Raw genomic sequence first — 21,256 nt, 5'->3', positions numbered from 1 at the left:
CTGCATCCTCAGACAGGGCACGGCTGGACATTCCCCACAGGGAAGGTCAGATTCTCATCTGCCTATCCTAGATATTTCTTCATATTTAGATAATTTCAAGAAATAATCTAAAAATGCCAAAGATTGCCCAGTTTCATGCTGATAGAGCCATCATAGGAAATCTGTGATTTCAACATGATACCCGAGATATGCATGCTTAGGGAAGTGGAAAAAAAAACACTGAACCAAAGTTATCAGCAACATGTAGAGCTGCTCTTCCAGCACATCACAGCCATATGCGCTGGTGGATTTTGTTGGTTCCTACCACACCCTGTGAGGTCCACGGGCACCCCACAGGCATATGGACTTGACTTGTATGAAAATGCCATTAGGTATACAGCTCATGGACGAGGCTGAGCACTGCTGACACCAGCAAAAAGAAAAGAGCGGAGCAAACAAAGAAGCTCCATGGTTAACCTCAGAGAGGCATTTGGCTCCTGAGTGCTGGCAACCCCAAATCACTGCAGGACATGATGCTGTGCAATATGCACTGGGATACCAAGCAGCATATCTGTGTTCAACACCCTATCGCTCTGGCAGCCCCTTTAATCTACTAGGCACACCGTCCGCTCCCCGTGAACATACTCACTGCACGTACAGTCACTTGTTTGGAGGTATTATTGCTCCTCACGGTTGCTGGGTTTGCTCAAGCTCAAGCTTAAAATTATAGCTACCCAAAACCTGATCTCCCGCTCCTTGTGTAGCTTCTCATGTTGAGGCAACTCTGTGGTATGGTGAATCCCACGCATTTCACTTCTGTCTGACAAACCAGTTTTGGGAGAGGGAAAAGCAGGTCTGAAGAAAAACCACAGGTTCATAGACCACAGTTAGTCTGCAGTCTCACAGCTTGCACCCCAAACTAGGGAAAGAGCTCAGGACAGCACTGTACCAGAATCAACTGCTCAGTAAGCCAGCCGGGAAAACCTCGAGCAGGGCAATGAAGGTGCTCTCCCCCCCATCCCTCCAGCTGAGGACTGGGCACATGCGTACAATGGAGTCACTTCTGCTTGCAAAGCACAGAAAATAGAGGAAAAAGAAAAAACACCGGGACAAGGGCAGCGAGGAACATCGGGTAACAGCTGAAACCGCAGCCCGCAACACACAAATAGTCTAAATCCAGATCAGAAAAGCAGCATTTTTCAAACCCAGAGACTCCAGGCTCTCAGATGCCGGGAGCTGGTAGCTGGGGGGTTTAGGCCAGGCAGGCACGCGGGCCTCCCCGCGCAGCCGGCAGAGGTCAGCTGCAGCACACCGCTGCACACGCGCCAGCCCCGGCGTCCCCCGGGACAAGGGTCCCCGCACGGGGAATGCTGGGAACCGCGGCCAAGCCACAAACGCACCAGCCACGCAGTCGCCCTAAGGACGCTCAAGACAAGGTACGTGGATTTTGCATTTGCGCATATTGGACGGACGCCGCAGCTCTTTCGCACCCAGCCTCCCCGAAGAGGGAGCGGGCAGCTACACCGCGCTGCTGGCTCGAACACTCACACGCCATTTCTCCGTACGGCTCGGGGCAGATTTGGGTTACTGTCGCTTACTCTGAGTGCCGGTTTGAATCTTCTTTCCCTGCCCTGACAGTAAGACACCTACCCTGAATGAGAGGTCTGCACATGAGAGAAGTGGGAATTAAGAACAATTAGCGTCCCCATTAAAAATCCTGCTAATAAAGGAATTATAAAGTTAGCAGTTAATGTAAAACAGAGCTCCGCAGGAAGCAGGACCTGCACAGGCAACGCGGGAAGGAGCTGCCGAGCTGCGACCTGACAGCGGGGAGCCCCTTACCAAGAAAGCACCAGCTACGGCAACAGCGGCGATGCTTAACGCGGGCAGGGGAACTGGCAACACTTAAAAGCCCTCACAGACATTAACATATAATTAGGGGATATTCAAATAATATCTTCTCATAAAATATTGGGAACAGGCAGGCTGGTGGAAGTGAAGAAAAGAAAGCTTTTATGTAATTAATAAATAAATCATACAACCTCCATTTTGAGCCCTTAGAGTACCCTAAACTTTCATATTTCGATTTGTTGCAGTGACAAGACAGTGTTTAAACACTTACGCAACCTCCCTCCACCCTCTTTTTTCCTTTTTAACTGGCACGCCTGCTGCTGTGTACGAAGTGCACGTCCACCTCTTCTTTCAGACCACAGGGCTCTGCAATAGCTGCAGAAAGCTTCCCTGTGCCAGCTGCCCTTTGCCAGGGGTGAGGCAAGGAGCCCCGCTCCAGATTAGCCAGGTTACCTGTGCACGTGCAAAAATCTCGGGCAGCCTACGCCCGCTCCAATTAAACCATTTATCATCGCACTAAACCACACGGTCACGTAAATGAAACAAGACATCAACAACCAATTAAAGGGAGGCCAACAGCTAACGAGTGCCATTGCTCCTCAGAGCAGCTCAGCTTCCAGGATGGCTCTGCTGGACTCCAGCAAACACTCGCAGGACTCGGTGCTCAGCGGCGTAAACCCCGACCTTGCCAGCGAGAGACTGACGGCCTCCTTCAGCGTGGAGGAGCTCACTGCCAGGCTGGACGGCGGTGCTGAGCACACTCGGATGCGGAGGGCCGTCGGTGAGTCGGTCTTATGAGGGCTGCATTTCCTGGCAGACACGAAACGTACCCACACTCCTTTCTGCTCCTTCTTTGCATGGTGTTTTTTGTATTCCTGGATATTTGCTTATTGTCTGTCTTTTAGGAAAGTAGCAGAGCGGAGTTAGTGCCCTCCGCTGGTGTAAATCAACCTGGCCCTGTTGCAGTCGCTTCAGCTCCACCAGCTGACACCAGGCTGGCTTTCTGAAGCTTTTCCCCGCCCCTATTCTCATCCCCAAGGTTTCTGGCAAGACTGGTTAAACAAATGAGCAATGCACAGACAAGCCTTTCTGCACAAGCAGAGCCGTACACGCAGATGGGCTAGTGCTGCGTGCAGACGTGCGATGCACGCTGTGCTTTAACCAACGCAGAACGACCCTTTGCGGGGAGGCGGGCTTGGCAGAGCGGGAAACACCTCGTGTGCCACGCTGCGGCTGTTGCAGGGTGTGCTTGGCGAGGGCGAGCGGCTTTCTCACTTGTGGTGTGCATGCTGAAAGATGACTTTGATGAGAATGAATAGAGGAAAGGATGCTCTTTTGACTCTGCAATTATGCCCATATTACATTCTTAATGAATGTAAAGGGCACAAGCCACTGGAATTATCTGCTTTATGGCGCAATTGTAGTTAAGCACACCTTAAATGTGAATGGATTCAAAGGTTTCAAAGCAAAAAGGGACCAGTGTGATCGTCCAGGCTGACACAGAAAGAGCAAGCCAGAGAGTTGCTCCCTAACATTGAGAATGTCCGGTCAAGTCCCAAGCCGAGGTGCCACTGCCGAGTAGGACACCCTGGCAGGTACCAGGGCTGCTCTGACCAGTAGCCACCTCTGTGCAAAACTCAGGTAATTTCAACACTTGCTACCATTTAATCACAATAACACCAATTAGAAACAACCAGATTTCTAACATTTTTCCATACCATTTTTTTATACCAGGAAAAACTCTGCTGGTATAAAGTCACCTACTACGCACTGACCAGGGAAGGTACCTTAGACTCCAAGCTCATCATTTCCACTTAAGTGACCCTTATCACAGGGCACTTCGGTCTCTCTCTCCTCCTTTTTCCTCCTTTCAAAGTTAGGTGTGACCACTGCTCTCTTGCTGCTGAACTAACAAACCCTGAGGGAAAAGTTTCCATTGCCGAGACAAGCTGGAAGACAGGACCTGCAGTTCTCGCGGAGAAGACGTGTCACGGCAGGACTCCAGTTTCCCACAGTGAGTCCACAGTAGAATAAACTGTCCCCTATTGCCTTACAGTTGAAGCTATTGAAAAGGACCCTGTATTTAGCAGAGAAAACCAGTATTTCCAGAGCCAGAATGAGAGGTATGAAGCAGCAGTCAAAAGGGCTGTTTATCTCCAGAAAAAGATGCGTGAGATGGGATGGACTGAGAATGGGCCTGAAGTCAAGTACATTTACAGGTAACTTTTTTTAATATACCACTCATTCTTTTTTTATTAAAATGCCTGTATGCTAACACAATGAGCTATGGCAAAGGCTGGGAGAGGCCAACTCTTGATAGACAGGGCTTTGATACTAATGTGCTGCAGGTTTTCATTTTAGCAGTGTGCTTGGGAGAGGGGAAAATTATTCTATGTGGCAGAGAACTTCTCAAGGAACGGCACAGAAACAGAGTACTTCTGCATGAAAAGCAGCTTGATAAATCACAGCAGTTCACATCACCAACATGATATATCCACTTCAACAAGTTCCTAGCCTGTGCTGCAGCTCTCTCACTACTCCTCAGCCATTTTTAAACCAATAATCAGAATTTTAAGTGGTGCTATTTCAGTTACATGACTGACTTCCAGACAGAGAAAATCTCAAATTAAGTTTATCTATAAAACTCATATTCTGTGAAAAAATACCAAGCTATGCTGGCATAATGTGAGAACTTAGTTTGTACGTAAACAGAATAAAATACTTCCCACAATTCTTTCCTTCAAGATTTTCTCTTAATACTTTGCACGGAGTTGAGCTTCCTCTTGTAATTGTTCGCCCTACTTCCCCCCGCGCCCTTTGCTAAGTAGAGGTACTCTATTCGCTCCTGTCCAGTGCACTGTCAACTTTGCAGGGTTACATAGTCACCAAGAAGGTGCGAGTTTAAAAGCATTGTTCGAAAGAGTAATGCCTTGATCTTACAAAACACCATTGATGCTCTTCCAGTATTTCATCATATGAAAGATTATAATTTTTTTATGCTAAGCTCTTTGCCTCCTGTAGCGAGCAGGGCTGATAAAAGGGGAAATTTTCTATCAAGAGCTCTTGGAGCTGATAATTACATCTCCAAATAGAAAGCAGCTCTCCACTCCACCCTCAGAAGAAAAAAAAATCCAAAAAGATTTTAAAAACCTCACAAAACTAAACAGCCCAGAGACTATCCTGCCTATACTTGCTTTTATCAGGCCCCCTGATGCCACAAGGTTCAGCAGGGCTAGCCTTGTACTAACATACTTTGCTGTATAAAGAACACAGATTGCCTTCTAGGATAATTCTTTCGATATGAAATAGTAGGTGAGCGGTAAGTTTTTATCAACGAAAAACCTGATGCTTCCTGGTGTTGGACAGGGTGAATCACTTGTACACATCTAAAAATCATCTTTGAAATTTCAGTTAAAGTAACATTGTTTCCGGATGGGCTGCCAAAGGTATTTTAAGTTATCTCTGTTAATCATAGCCATTTTCCTTTAAATTCTTCTTTCTTCATTTTTCCCCTCTTTTGCAGCATGATTAATTCTCTCTCTGGTCCAGTATAAAAGAAAGGTCATAGTCATTTGTTAAAAGATATCTATTTAGAAACAGATACTTATTATTGCACTGCATAAAGAAGGTACTAAAAATCACACAGTACTAATGAGAACAGCAGAGCCGTTTGTTATATACTCACCTCACAGATATACTCATATTTAACCATATCTGGAGGAATCCCAGGAAGAGGGAATATATTCTTCATATTCTCTTTAAGGTTTTATTTTTTTGATAGAAATCCTGAAAAACAAATGAGTTGCAGGTTTGTACCATGGAAATTACTACATTGAAGCGCTTCCAGCGCAATGCTTTTTAGGATGTGCGTGGCCATACCAGATGGTCAAGGACCTGACTGGACATTAAAACAGGACTTACAAGGCTGTATTTGAATTTGTTCCACAAAAAACCACATTAAGTCAGGCCAAAGCTCCACATACCCCAGTATCCCATCTCTGAGGGTGAATGACAGCAAGCACTCAAGAAACAGTACAGCAACAAACCAAACATACAAAGGTATTTTCCCAGAATGGGAACAGGAGGGTCAGAAAATCCAAGTCTCGGATGACTACAGATGTAATTCAGTATAATACACCCAACACTGAGTTGTCAGAGTGTTTTTTCTTTCCCTCCCTCCCCAGCCCAGCCTAGCCTTAAAACGTGATTCAAGTAATCGGGGCATGGAACACCTACGAAGCCAAAAAAAAGACAAGGAGAGTTAGCAAAGCTGTCAGAGATGTGCAGCCTTTGCAGTTGGACAGTGGTTTTTTTGGAAGCCCAGCATCTGCTAAGCAGAAAACAGGCCATACCTCCGAAAGCAAGTGAAATAACGAGCTAGTGACACTTAAGCAAGGCATGTTATGAAAGAAGGAATGAAAACAGCTTGAAAGAACACTTCTCCTGCAACGCTATAGCAATACCGCTCTTTGCGTAAGATATGACAACAAAGAAATTGCAGTTTGGCAGGTGGTACTACCTAGCGAATGCCACGTTGCAATTGCCTCATTAAGCACAGCCCTGAAACTCTTCATCAGTCCAAAACACCACCTATGCTTTCTTCCTAGGTGTCTTTCAGGAGACATAGCATTTTCCCTCCACCGTATCTTCATGAGAAGTATTTCAGTACTGGGCTCTGATAAACAGGTTGCCAAATGGATTCCTCTCGCCACTGAATATCAAATTATAGGAACCTACGCCCAGACTGAACTTGGACACGGTAAGGCTACCAAGAACATGTAGCAATTCCATAAGATGAGAGGCCCAGATTCTCAGGGGAATTCGAGTTCAAGCTGTACAGAGTTTTGCCGAGGCAGGAACGGCTCAGGGAGAAAGAGGACACTTTCACTTGAGAGATTGCTTTCCTTCACTGTTCCTCTGCAAGCCGGAGATGCAGTGAGTTTGGTTTTGCCGATTTAGAAGAAGTTCCAGGAGGGAGGAGGAAAGCTTACCATTAGATACCAGGCAGTCAAGATTGGGGTGTGGGGGGTCCTCGCCATCAGCCAGGCAGCTGGCCAAGGTGCAATTTGGCTTTAGAAATCACTGCAGACCGCGTGGGGTTGCCAAGGAAATTGTTCCACAGCTCTCACCAGGAAGGTTAACCACAAAAGCCTGGTAATACACACAGTCCTCCAATTTCCCTAATCATCTTTGTCATACACCTGAGAATTATTTTTTGTTTGTTTGGTTTTTTTTTGTTTTTTTTTTGTTTTTTTTTTTGTTAAAGGAACTTATCTTCAGGGTTTGGAAACAACAGCAGTCTTTGATATTGCTTCTCAGGAGTTTATACTGAACACACCAAAGATCTCTGCAGTGAAGTGGTGGCCTGGAGACAGTAAGTACCACAAAGTTTGGTATTCACCATTTGCCTCCTTCAGCTGTTAGGTCTGCCTCGCTCAAGCTCCACGTCTGAGGGCAAGGTGCTTGCAGGAGAAGACTTCAGTGGGAGCTGCAGAACATCTATGGACGAGTAAGAGACCAAAGGACTGCCTACAAATTTAAAGGCCAGAAGGGAGCCACCATTAGTTATTAAAGTCCTTGGGTGGCAAGGCTGGAGAATTTCACTCAGTGAAATTCCTGCCTCTGCAGGAATCATTCTTCTCTTCTTCATAAGCAATATGCGGGTGGTCGAAAGTTATACTGAGAGCAGCACATGCCATACAGATCCAGAGTCCTAGGTAATAACTGGAATTATTCAGTACAGCCACAGCACTTCCCATTTTCAGTACTGCACGTGCTTTAATTACTTATTTTTTTCCTCATTTGGTGATGCAAACTGGTCATCCAAGCTTCACAGGCAGCAACAGAGGCAGAAGGATTATGTGACTTCTGAGAGCCAAGAGCAGAGTCAGGATGCAGATTTAGGCAATCTCGGGCTTCCAGCACCTATGAATCACACCCATCCTGACCTATTTGTTAGCAAGACTGAACGCACAACCCATGCCGACTGCTATTAATTACGGAAGCTTTTGGAGAGTACTTTGTCTTAAGGGAACACGATTGTTTTTCTTCTAGTGGGAAGGTCAGCAACCCACACCGTGGTCTTTGCTCAGCTGTACGTCCATGGGAAGTGCTACGGAGTGCACCCCTTCATCGTGCAGATACGCAGCCTTCGGGACCATTCGCCATGCCCAGGTAAACGACTCCAGACACTGCAGCACTTCTGCAGGTGCTCTGCCTATTTTGCCCTTAAGTATTTTCTAAAACACTGGACCCAGGGAGAATGAGCACAGAGAGTTATAATCACCAAAACCAAGTCAAGGCAGATACCCAAGCATAGCTATTATTAACCCTAAACTTTTTATCTAAAGGAAGATTTATTGCATCCTCAGTCAAACCCAAACTAAGCCCTCTTCCTAACCAGTGTCACAGTTCCAACTCTGGACTGCTCTGGCCACCTCTACACTAACACTTCAGTCCTGACCCCAGCCAACATCGGTAACGGGTGGTTCAAGAAAGCAAAGTATCACAGGGCATACAGATGCCCATTTCATCCCTCAGGCAAGATCATTCATGCTGGGGAAAAGGCAGGGTTGAACATGGCCCTTCCTTTGAAATCCCCAGACTGTTGCAAAAGAGGGAGAAAAGACTTCCAGTGGAAGTAAATAGGATATATTTTCTCATCCACAGGAGTGACTGTGGGAGACATTGGTCCCAAAATGAATTTTGAGCACAATGACAATGGCTACCTCATGCTGCAGAACGTACGCGTCCCCAGGGAGAACATGCTGAGCAAGTTTTGCGAGGTACCTAAAGCATTTAAATCACAGACTCTCCAATCAGATTCTCACCACACAGCCAGAGAGATGACAGGGACTTGCCTAAATTTCAGACAGAAATCTTACTTTGAGGTGCACACAAGTTTCTAAAGTTTTAACAAGGGTAGAAGTTATCCGAGTCCTAAATGTACTGCTGTCTCAGGAATTGCATGTTCAAAAGTTAAGGATTATAGGACAGGCAGAACATATGAGAGTCAGAAGCAGCAAAAGTTTGTCTCTCCAGTTGGATATATTTCATCCATCATATATGACAATATTTAGTTCTGCATTCAGTGAAAGGTTTCAAGGTCCATTTTATTCTGTGCATAGATATTGCAGAACCATCTTATGTACTGAAACATTACAGTATTGAAGAAGGAGGCATCCAAAAGCCTCTCTCTATTTCTAGGTTCAGCCAGATGGCACCTACGTAAGATGGGGGTCACAGAAGATTAATTATTTCACAATGACTACAGTACGCATTTCCATCCTTTCAGAAGAAGTTATACTACCTCTAATGAAAGCTTGCACCATTGCCATCAGATATTCTGCAGTTCGCCGGCAGTCCAAGTTAAAGCCTGGGTAATGCCATTCAAGTTAGCAACAGTGGGAAGGGGACCGTACACCATGTTCCCCCAAACCATTCTTTATTTCTGCTTTTCATCTTATCTTTCAGCACATCATTGGCTTATGTCCCTGCCCAGACAGGAAGGGTATTACCAACACTCTTCTCCATTATTTACATTAACAAGCTTCAGTCAAAGTACGAGTATATTTTCACAACACTTTTCCGAGATAGGTTTTGTGGTTTGAATAGTATGGCAATTTACGCAGACAACTTAGTTTTCTTGACTAGCCTTCCCACGTGATCACATAACTCAGCAGGATCTAGACAAAGCAGACAAGTAACTGAATTCTTATTCTATACCATCCTACTAACGGGTACAACATTAACATGGCTTCCAGCATCCACACTTCCAACACTTCCAACATCTGCACTTTACAACATTGAACTTTATTAGTCTAAGGATGCCTGTAATTTTTAAATAGATATTTTCATTTGAATATGTTGCAAAATTTTAACTTGAATAGCCTTTCAAAAATAAGATCCTAATGAGAACATGCTTTGTTTCAAACACAAAACTAAACACAAAAACATGGTATGCCAGATTCCTGTAATAACCGTTTTCATCATTTGAAGTCCTGAGTGTACTAGACACAGGAGAAGTGGTAAAGATCAACATAAAAAAAAAAAAAAAGCCCAGAAAGCTTAGAATAATTTAGACCCAAATATGTTCAAAGGAACTGAAGAGTCTGACCCACCAGAGAAGGAACTGCACAGTTTTAACCTAGCTATATATTCAAAAGACAATTCTATCTCAAAGAAGCTTTTCTGTTTTATGACGTTAGGATCAAAAAGTTAAAACTACCGGCAACGCAAAACAACCTGCTTGTAGGTACAGCTAGTAAGAGGCTTGACTGTGACCTTGTCATTCCTGTTCTACATTGAGCAGGAAACAACGCTAGAGCACAGTTACATCCTCTGTCTGCCTTGCAGAGCCAGCAGCAGGGGCTGGCACTCTCCTAACTCCACCTGGGACCACAAGATCCAGTCTGAAAAGCAAAAGCTCTTCAGGGTGCAGTGCCACTGCCGCAGCTATGGCATCTAAGACCTTGCTGTCCTTCAAGGCTTCAGTCTCTCCCGGAGCCCCTGTCCCTGCTCTGCACTGACTGATCACACAGAGCCTTTTCTAGTCTGTTCATCTAATTCACCAGTGCGGCATAAAGTTCACTTTTCTTCCTGGTCAGGCTTGCCAACAGCTTAGCAAGTTGGACAGATTTGTCGCGCTGTCCAACCCCAGAGGCAGCACAGGGACAGGAGAGCAGGGACCAACCTCTCCTCTTGGTGGCAGTAAGCTGCCATTAAATCCACTCAGTCCTTTTCACATACCACTTCTCCGTAACCAAAGACGCAGTTAAGGTAACCTAACAGTTGCTCTGCCTGCACCCTCAGCTTTCCAGGCTTCATCAGTCCTTTTCCAACAGGGAACAAGAAGCAAAAATCCTTGACTACCAAACCCAGCAACAGAAACTGCTGCCACAGTTGGCAGCAGCCTACGCCTTTCATTTCATCAACATCTACCTGCACGAGCTGTTCAATAGGGGGTACCAAGAGATCCAGGGCAGGAATTTTGACTCGCTGCCAGAGGTAAGCTGCCGCAGAAATAGTTCTTAAGTTATTTTGCACTTATGCTATACTTCTCATCCCTAAATCTCAAAGGAAGTTTGCAAACTGCACATGTATTCCTCTCACCACTGGTAACAGTAGAAAGCCAAAGCTCTAAAAGATCAAACAACATTCCCTACGTCCACAACCCATCAGCAAGGGCATTAGCTTCACCATCCCAAACTTGTGGCTCCAAGAACTATCATAAAAGGAAAAGGGCTTGGAAAGCATGTTAATTTGATAAAAACTTTGTTCTGAGTAACTGATGGTGCAAAACATTATTTCACAACTTCATCTACAAATTCACATGCAAATATTCACTTCTGGGCCAAAACCAAAAACATGATTTTCCAGACTGAACATGAGATCTTGCAACTGGAAGCCTAAAATGAAAGCATGCTCTGAACAAGGGCAGCCAAAGTCACTGCTGCTTGCGAGAAACTCAAAAAAGCAACAACAGCACACCCAGTGTGAGAGTGTGCAGAATTCGAGACAGAAACCAGAGGCCAGGTTCAGGCTACATGCATGCAAAGGAGGATCTAATGCCACAGAAGTTGCACAAAATTAAAGAAAACTGTCCTATCTCTTTATGAACATGTACATAGGATTGCTTTAAAACACTTTCACCATTAATAATCAGGGGTGCGGTGTTGTTTTTTGGGTTTCTTTTGTTAAAAACAGCTTCATGCATTTTCTTCGGGCTTTAAAGCCATCGTTACTCAATACTGCACTTCAGGACTGGAGATCTGCCTCAGGGCATGTGGAGGACATGGATACTCTCAGCTGAGTGGACTCCCTTCCTTGTACACTAGAGCACTTGCTTCTTGCATCTATGAAGGGGAAAACACAGTGTTATTCCTGCAAACTGCCAGGTAACAATTCAAATTTGTTCATCTAAAAGTCTGCTCCCTAATCTTTTCAACTTCTACCACTTCTCCAAAACCAGTAAAACCAGCTACTCCTTTCCCATAACACCTTCTAAAAATACAACTTAGGCCATAAACTATTCATGTTTTCTCTCTAATAGACATGGAGGTGTGTGGAAACTGGATTATCTCTTCTATTTTTGGTTGTGGGACATATCCAGATGCTGTTCTGCATAACCTCATTTTCCTCTTTGTCTAGTAATGCAGTGAAAACATTGCTGCACAAGTTTTGTGGTTTCTTTTTTAAAGCAACAGATTTAACATGATATTGGTAAAGTGAGGTTGATTCAGAGAAGGCAAAGTTGTTGGATACTGATCCCAGATGAGTAACATTCCAAGAACACCACTTTCCTCAGAGCACACAGACTGATAGTTATCCAGAGTAGGTGAAAGGCAAGAGGAAAAAAAAAAAAAAGCACATCTGCTTGCACTTTTAAGAACGTGTGTTTTTACTAGAAGGAGAAGCACAGTACATTTGCAGGGAAAAGGTGCTATCACATAGCTCTGTGCTCGCATGCACACACCTCTGCACTCATTACTGCCTCTTCTTGCAAGATCAGCAACAAGGTCAAGAGAGAAGCGTTTAATGCTTTACTTCCAGACATGGTCAATGTAGGTCATGGCTGAGATATGTCAGTAAGGGGGTGGGAGAATGTGCCATTGACTCACATTTATCTCCAAGGAAAGAAAACATCAAGGGAACATCTCAAGTTTGTTAACATGACGTGATCGTGTGTTGGGAATCAGAGTGGTTAAGTCCAAACCAGCATTAAGACTCCCAGTGCTGAGACTCAGGCTACAAAGATGGTAACCCATTTAATCATCCTGCAGCAGAGACTGCTAATAACTACAGCCAATTCCTTTCTAAAATTCATGACTACAGATTGCTGTAGCATTAAATGCAGTAGACAGCCATCCCTGCGGCCTATCACACATCAGGTTACTACAAGTAACAGGCAAAAACAAAAGGTTGCTAATTGTTTAGTCCATTTTGGACCACTGACAGGATGGGTTGCACACTGCTGTTCCTCGCTCAACCCAGGGAAACCCCACCTTACCTGTTTCACGGCTGTTTGCTGCATGGAGACCGTGACAACAGCCTGCTCTGTTACCCTCTTCCCAGGTTCCTGATTAAGTGCTTCATGGCAGCTAGTGCTGGCCAGCCCATTCCACCATCTGTCACTTACTTGTCTTCAATGAAACCCAGGAATTGTCCAGCCAAGGACAAGTTGGATTTTCTCAGTCCAGACATTTATCTGAAGGCCTATGAACAAACGGCAATCAGGTCAGTAAGCAGGAAGGGAGAGGAGCTTTCTGTCTGATATCAGAAATGCGTTGGAGTTTAGCTTCTTCTTTCAAGAGAGGTACAATAACATTAAATTCAACAAGAATTGACACCATCTGCTCCTGAAAGAGAAAAGGAAGACTTAACCCCTAGCATTAACCCACATAGCTATGTGCTACATGCAACAACTACACCCCATACAGAGTTGACTCTATGTAGAACTGATGACACTATATAAATAAATCAGACCTTTAGGCAACTGTACCCTATGCAATTCTGTTGGGTAAGTTAGAATTTCACATACTTGAAAAACTGATGTTTGTTTCCAATTAATTGTGCACATTTATAGGTAGCATATGTATCATCTCCGAAAACTGCATAGACAGACAGACAATGTTGACGTCATTCAAACCAGTGTAAACAGGAGCAGGATTTAGATCCCTGCGTAGAAGAGTAGAAACATGATGTAACATGAGTTTGATATTCTCACCTTATTTTATTTTGCAAACTTTCCTTCAAAAAAAAAAACAAACAACAACACAACAACAACACACACTCCCTCAGAAGGCTCCCCAGTAAAGTATAATAGGAGCTGTGGAAGGCAGAAATCCTTTAGTACCCGGGTGGTGCGGGCACTTTGCTCCCATTTGTACTTAGATAGCTCATTTTGCATAATTAAAGTTCTCTCATACGAGGAATAGACAATGTGAAGTTTCAGAAATGTCATTTTGCTGCTGATCACACACAAGTCTGAGTATGAAATGAGTGCACGTGGGCTAGAATATTTAAGTAAGTTCTTTCAATTTTCCAGACTCTTAAGCAGCAGCGCAGCTAAACTACAGCACTTGATCCAGTCAGGAGTGGAAAAGCACGAAGCCTGGAACCAGTGCACGGTACAGCTGGTAAAGGCCGCAAAGGTTAGCGCAACTTCTATGCTTATTAGACATGTGTGGTTACGATACAACAGGCAGTAGAAACAGCACAGTTAGCCTGAAAAGGTCTCGACACTTTTTTGTTTCATGCTAGCATCTAAAGGACACCACTCAGACCACTGCGCTCTACACAGTAGAAATTCATAGTAAGAAACAATTCCTGATGTGAAGAGTTTACCAGCTGAATAGACCAGGAAGGAAAAGATGGGATGGAGCAGAAACATATGAGAGAAGAAACATGCTTGTGGTTATGCTGCCACCTGAAGCAGAATCAGGCCTCCCACGGTGTGGGACCAGCACCTACCATCTCCAGCTAATGTCCATCTTTTTACAAAGAATTGGGCGTTTCTGGCTCTCAGGTGAAAGCCTCCCCTCAGTTTGCCTGCTGAAAGCTAGGGTGAAACACACCTGCTGTTCCTTATATCTTCTGCTCTCAGAAGGAAAGATAAACACAGTGAAAACAATAAAAAGCAGTGATGAGTCCAATGGCTAAATTACTACTGGAAGAAATCAAATTAGCAAAGTCAAATTAACAATATACCCAAAAATGACTCCCTGTTCACATGGCTTAAGCAGGCAAAATATATTCCTTCAGCTGAGATAGGATTGGGACAACAATATTATTTCCCCAAAGCAGGGGATTACTGCCATGTGGTACATAATTAAATGCAAAAGAAATCAAGGAATAAAAATAAGCCCTACATTTAAACAAAAAACAAAACCACTGATATTTCAGTATCTCTAGGATGCAAACTCCTATTTTTAATAAGTAGTCAAGTGAAATTTATCTGCAATTATGGAAGATCTTCCTTTCTTCCTAAACTGAGAAGAGGAAGATTTTGAAACAGATCTGCGACTTATTTTATCTTGTGTCAATTTTTAATGAAAAACATCTTGGTGTAATCTATGGTTCAGCCTGAGCCTACCCAGACTGAAATGGACTTAGCTACAAATCTCCCACATGCAAAAAGGAACTCTACATGTATTTAACTGCAGTAATATCATTTAGGTAATTTCATAGTAGGGAAGACTTGTACTTAGTCAAATTAGGTAAAGTCTATGATAGGGCAAACTCTCTCAGAAAAAGAGAAGATTCTTTCAAAAACATGAGAAGCATTTATCTTCTCATGTTAGGTAGTCTTTAAAAACAAGAATTCACTAAGCGAGTGAGCAAACAGTAGCTCTTAGTGCTAGTATTATATGTGATGACTTGTCTGCTGTGTGTTACCCTCAATTTTCAACGACAGATTCAGCAGAAGCACCAATTATTCAATGCTGTAAGCTTGAAAAAAAAGAGTAGAAAAAAAAAGGTCCAATTTCTTCAAAAAATAAACAGAAGAGGAGAACACCTGTAAACAAAACTTTTTTTAAAATAATTAGTTTCCCAATAATTGTTCAACTGTAAATATATTTCTTGTGGAATGAAACTGAAGTGTTCCTATACGGAGATTACCTCTAGGGGAAGAAAAAAAAAAATTTAACTTTCTGACCAGTACTCCCTGTGCACAAACCTGAACAAGCAGTTTCTTCCCATATGTACTCAAGGCAGTGGCAAAAGTCTCTGGATTGGAGAGAAGGGGACACCATGTGTCAGAGGAGGAACCTGAATATGGTTATCTCTGATGGGCAAGGAGGAGAATCTAGACAGAAGATTAGTCAGAAGGAAATCATTTCCAAAGAGCCTAACATATACAGAGGCTTAGCTGTGCTATTTTCATGACAACTGCACTGCTAGGTGCCCTAGACTCTTCAGGAAACAGGATCTGGACCCCCAAAGTTTCTTACATACTTCAAGAGGAGGGAGATCCTCCCAAAACCTAAAGTTTTCCCCATAACTTTAAAAACCTGATAGTCTGCTACCTTCTTGGAGCACTTCTGTATTTACTTCTCGTTCCATGCCTTCCTTGAAGAATTGTCCATGCTACTGCCATGGCAGCTATGCAAAAGAACGGCTGCCAGCTCTCAGCCGGGCAGCGCAGACACTGCTTGCGGCTTTGCAGCAGACTCTACACGGATTAATTGCTTAAGCAGTCACTCAGCTTCTCGGGCAGGTTTGGCAGTCCACACTGAACCACACATGCGTTGGCCACACTGGAGATGCAGGCACACCTTGCATACACCCACAGCTGGGAGAAATGTACAGCAAAGTACTGAAACCATGCAGATACCAACACCACTAACCACTCTGAGTAGTCAGAATAACAGGACACCCCATTCCCCCAAACAGGTAGGGTCAGCTGTTTCATTTAGTCTGGAGCTCAGCTGTACTAAGTTAAAATTCTGTAAGTCAGCAGTTCGACACTCAAATTGATGGTTTCTGGGTCAGACGCCAGTAATTTAAAATAACTAAAGAGGTATGTTTCTTCTTCTGTGACAATGGATGTTTCTAGCACTGAAGCCTCACAGACACTGAGCAACATATCACAAGCACAAGGTCTTCAACAAAATGCGTTATTTCCTTGTTGATATATAACCAAGCTACTACTTGCTAGGGATTAACACAAGCACATTCCGGTGTGTTTCTGTCATCCAAACTCTTTGGGGTATTCACCAAGAATATTTAGAACAAGTACTACCATGATTTCTGAAGCAGTCTTCTAGCATTTACAAATACCACTGTGTTGACTGTTCACATCCCCAACACTTTTCTCTACTGTAGCAATAAGACATGAATGCAAAAGGCCTAGTCAACCAGCAAACAAAGAATACAGACTGGAAAATTGCCAGGGAAACTCAAAGGTTTTTATATTCTTTGCAAGAACATTTGAGTCACTTGGCCTCCTAAAAGGGTAGAGGTGTATTCACTGTTGATTGTATTTGTTTTCCAGGCTCACTGCCACTACATCACTGTGAAAAACTTTGTGGAAACTGTGGAAAAACTTGACAACAAGGCTGGTATCCAGAAGATTATGAAACATCTTTGTGACCTCTTTGCATTACATGGTATCTTCTCAAACGCAGGAGACTTCCTTTACGATGGATACCTATCCGGAGCTCAAATAGACCTGGTCACAGCATCGTACCTGGACCTCCTGGCTGTCATTCGGTGAGCTGCTCTAGCATGAGAGGAGAAACACACCTATTCAGTTCATCTCTGCGACAAACGTAAAATGGTACTGCTGTACCTACACCAACATTTCCAAAGTCAATCCCACCTCACTCAGTTTTTATTTTCATTGCCTGACAGCATAAGAAATTGAAATATCCATGCAGAACTCATTTTCACAGCAAAACAGATCTAAGCATCTAGCACCCCTCTAATCACTGAATTCAAGTTCTGTAACACAAAATCTTGAATTATAAATCAAGAAATCCTGAATACTTTCTACCGTTTGCAGTAGAGACAAGGCAGTCAAATACGTAGTCGGCACAGCACTGGCAGGAGGGAGCCGCAGCAGCCTCTGAGCACAGACTGCAAACTCTGCTTAAGCAGCAGCTAATACAGCCTACCCTGTTGCCATGGCTGAGCTGCAGCTGGTACCCAAATGATTCTGACTAGCACTAGTTCAGACACATCTGCTCAACGCCACACTGACAACACAGGCTGCAGCACAATCACACCTAAATGTGCACCACATCACATTGGCAGTAATTCTAAGTTTACAAGAAAGTTTTCCAAGCTTGATCTGTTTCTAAAGAACACTTATGATGCACCATGTGACTTCTGAAATATGCTAAAGTTTTAATTTACCACAAAGCTCAGAGAGCCATTTTCACAAAGGCTTCATCTTTCACTACACGCCGCTGTCTGTTAACAGAGTGCGGAGAAGTGAGTTGCTACTGCATGCAAAATCCTACTTAAGTCAGTTGGCGAGAAACAAGAATACACCATAACCAACAGCTGAACAGGAGTGAGCCAAACAGCAGGTATTTTTCAGAACTAATCACAGAATTGAAGAGGGGATAAACTTAAGATTCGTTTCCAGAAAGTCCGTCACTTCACATAACTGTCTTTGGAATTCATCTTAACTTCTCAGTATTAGTCCATGCCTTGTTAACAGGATTCAAGAAAGGAGAGGGTATTTACCTGCGTAATTAAAGTCAGTTATTTAGGATTAGGAAAAAGGATACAAATATTTCTGGTCTGGAAAGAAAATAGCAGCTCTCTCCAGAAGGAACTCGTAAATGCAAACGACAGCTTTTGAGCAAGCCACTCTGCATCCCTGGGCCTCCAGCGTGGGGTACAGACAGCAGTGCTTCCTACACCCGCAACAATGGGAGCATAAGAAAAAAAAAATCTCCTGCTTAAGAGGAGATGCTAATAAAGCATAGCTGGAACTGTCATTACATACTTGCCCTTATCTCGTGCTTTTCTTTAGCTATCTGTTGTTGACCACTGTCAGAGATGGGCCACTGGGCTAAATGGGCCCTTGGTCTGACCTGGTTCAGGGTTGCTTCCTTCTCAGAGACACACTGATGACAGCAGAAGGCCTGGCTGCCCATGACGATGCTACAGCAGTGCTTGAGTGGAGATCAGCGAAGCACTTCAGATCCAGGGAGCAGTAGCCTTATTCCATTTTGTAAGACAAACACGTATAGCATAAGGAGAGGGGGAAAGAACAAAACAAAACAACAAACAGAATCTGCTGATAAAACAGCCTGACACGACATTGAGTCCTAAGTTAGGGGCTGACCCTCAGAGATGACAAGACTTGCAAACACCCATTCAGACCACTCAGTGCTTTGACAGAACATGCCACTGAGGAATCAAAACAAGCAGGATTTTCCTTACAATTTAAGCAAGAGGGAACACTGGTGCAAGAATCTCAGACAGAGGAACTTGGGCAACTGACTTACAAGTTCACCTCCAACTTGTTTTCCTCTCTGGCAAAGCTATACCTACCTCATTAATATGAACGTGGTTCATCTCCTCCTTAGGAAGGATGCTGTTCCACTAGTGGATGCTTTCGACTTCACAGATAAGAGTTTGAATTCTGCACTTGGCAGTTACGACGGACAAGTTTACCAACGGCTTTACGAGTGGGCTCAGAAGTCACCGACCAACCAGCAGGTACAGATGCTGGACTACAGCCAGGCAGCTTTTGTATTAGCCATGGCAGAAATTGTTTGCTTTTCTATTTAATAAGGCAAGGCAGATAAAAGCAAGCAGAATAAAAGTCCTTAATTCTCAGTATCCCACTCTGAACCATGAACTGTGATACTCCATCTATGCCAACTACAGCCTTAACTCCAGCCTTTAACAGCTCACAGGCTAGACCCCATCGCTGCTATGAACTCAAACCAGCCAGTGGGGCACTGTGCAGACATACGTATCGAACATGTCCCACGGTGGAGGGGGAGATGGTACAAGGAGGGGGCACAGAAGCAGGTCACAAAGGCCATTTAACTTCGATTCGTATGCAGAACAAACTACCGGGCAGGAGGAATCTCGTCCCCCCCATTTAAAGTAGCATCCTCAACCAAAGAGCTCTGCTGTCCATTTGCAACTAATCCTATCCGTCCCTATGAACATCAGAGAGGCACTTTCAATCGCTAGTGCTTAAATCTACTTCAATCACTGGTATTTAAAGATAGGTAACCAGTACTCTGGGTGCTGTAATCCATCACCAAGTTGTAGAAATTGTACTAGGGAGCTGGACTGTTGTGTGCCACCAATGTGTTTTTTTTTTTTTTTTTAAACTTATGACACTGTAGTCATATTGTACAAAATAAGCTTAAAAAAAGTCTGGTTACATGATTAGTATTATGGAACAACTCTAGTTGGCTGCAAGAGACACAAATAGCAAGCTGTTTTCCACTGACTAGTATCTTTACCAGTGTAATTTCTTTTTAATAATATTTTTAATGAAAAAGAGTATAAATGATAAACACGGCAATTTCACCCTTCATGGTCGTTAGCATTTTACTTTCACTTCTTAATTCATCCACATTGCAGAGTAATGTAAAACCTTGCATGATGTAAATGGCTGCTGCTCTGTTTGAAAACTCATCTTGCCGTAAGTGAGATTTTTACTGTGGTAGTCAGCCCTCCCTTTGAAATTCTACAGGCGAGCACAAAATTTGCCTTTAGCAAATACTCAAGTTCAAGCATATTTTTAGAAGTTAAAATGTATGCTCCCCATTTGAGGTAAGAAGTATTGTGTAGTGGTTACAGAAGGACAGTATATATTATAGGGGAAGAGATCTTGCATATAGTTGTAGAAGATTTAAAGTGTTCTAGCTTTCTATATTTCAGAGATCATTCTTTTATATCTATCTATCTCAAATGTATATGGCCTGTTCCTCTTTCTTAACTGCCATTAATTCCTTTGCATGTTCTCTTTCTGAACAGGTGAACCCAGCTTATGGAAAGTATTTGAAGCCACTTCTTCAGAACAAGCTATCAAAATTATGAAGACCATGATTTAAGCCAAGGACACAAGTTTCCTCCTGTTCTTTGTGCAGCAGTACATTTATACAGCATCAGTAATGACTAATCAGAGATTATTAATCAGCTACTTACTTGTAGTTGCTACCGCATGAAACAAGATTCTTAGCCAATCATTTGCATTTAATCACAGGCAGAAGCCAAACAACTCCGAGTGGTATCCACTACTGCGCAGCAGAAGTGGTCTAGTTTTTCCTGTTTCTAACCTGAAATGTCCAGATAGCAGCAGAAAATAAGCCATTTGGCTTTCCGATTCTTCTTCCAAATACGCCGTATTTAGTGTAAAGAAAAAAATTATTATGAGTTCACCCTCATTTTGTTACAACCGTACAGTGACTTCCAAAAAAACTAGCAGACTATCTTTACTAAAAGATCCAAGCAAGATAAAATTACGGTCCTTGGTTTCTAGGAACAACTTGTTCTCTTAGATCAAGAAGTCTATTAGAAAGTGCACTTGTTTGGGCAATGAAAATAGCCCTTAACTTGTTCAGCAGTGACGTATTCCTGGCTAATGAAGATTCAGACAAAGCTGAGGTCAACACCAGTCTGTGCAACTTATTTTCCCACTAATAAAGCCCTTCATAACTGTCTTTCTATAAACCTTGGGCTCCAATAAAGCATATTACTTGGAATACTGTTTCTCTAATTATTATAATTCATAATTATGTAAAGGGCAGGCTGATCCAAGCCAATCATTAATTTACTAGTAAATGAAGTGTTGCAAAGAACATCTTGTCATTATAATTGAATGCCAGTTTAACACAGATATTTCATAACATGTGCAGCATTCAGGAAACAACTATCTTTCCTGAGCTTCTTCAGTTCAGCTTGCTTTTTCTCCCTTAAGTAGAACGAACTCTTACTGCCAGCT

The 21,256-nt window shown here is 43.3% G+C and overlaps 1 protein-coding gene across 4 annotated transcripts; it reads left to right on the top strand.

Moving 5' to 3' along the window:
* The first annotated feature begins 948 nt into the window (after window positions 1-948).
* On the top strand, window positions 949-21,017 carry ACOX2 (acyl-CoA oxidase 2). Of its 4 annotated transcripts, none has more exons than XM_026102687.2 (15): window positions 954-1,415; window positions 2,434-2,611; window positions 3,887-4,049; window positions 6,438-6,589; window positions 7,097-7,204; window positions 7,885-8,004; window positions 8,500-8,615; window positions 9,037-9,209; window positions 10,674-10,836; window positions 11,536-11,726; window positions 12,904-13,065; window positions 13,877-13,982; window positions 16,826-17,043; window positions 18,876-19,008; window positions 20,290-21,017. In XM_026102687.2, the coding sequence occupies exons 1-15, from the start codon at window positions 1,347-1,349 to the stop codon at window positions 20,350-20,352; spliced, it is 2,115 nt and encodes a 704-aa protein (XP_025958472.2). In that variant the 5' UTR covers window positions 954-1,346; the 3' UTR covers window positions 20,353-21,017. The 4 variants fall into 4 exon arrangements, with proteins under 4 accessions (XP_025958473.2, XP_064375162.1, XP_025958472.2 ...); XM_064519091.1 differs by having other exon boundaries at window positions 1,375-1,415; window positions 2,439-2,611; XM_026102688.2 differs by lacking the exon at window positions 18,876-19,008 and having other exon boundaries at window positions 949-1,415.
* The last annotated feature ends 239 nt before the right edge of the window (window positions 21,018-21,256 follow it).

The sequence above is a fragment of the Dromaius novaehollandiae genome, chromosome 12 (genome assembly GCF_036370855.1).
Source record: "Dromaius novaehollandiae isolate bDroNov1 chromosome 12, bDroNov1.hap1, whole genome shotgun sequence".
In the NCBI taxonomy this organism is placed as follows: Eukaryota; Metazoa; Chordata; class Aves; order Casuariiformes; family Dromaiidae; genus Dromaius; species Dromaius novaehollandiae.
Note: the sequence above shows the minus strand (reverse complement) of the source record. Positions and strands in the feature narration are given on the sequence as shown.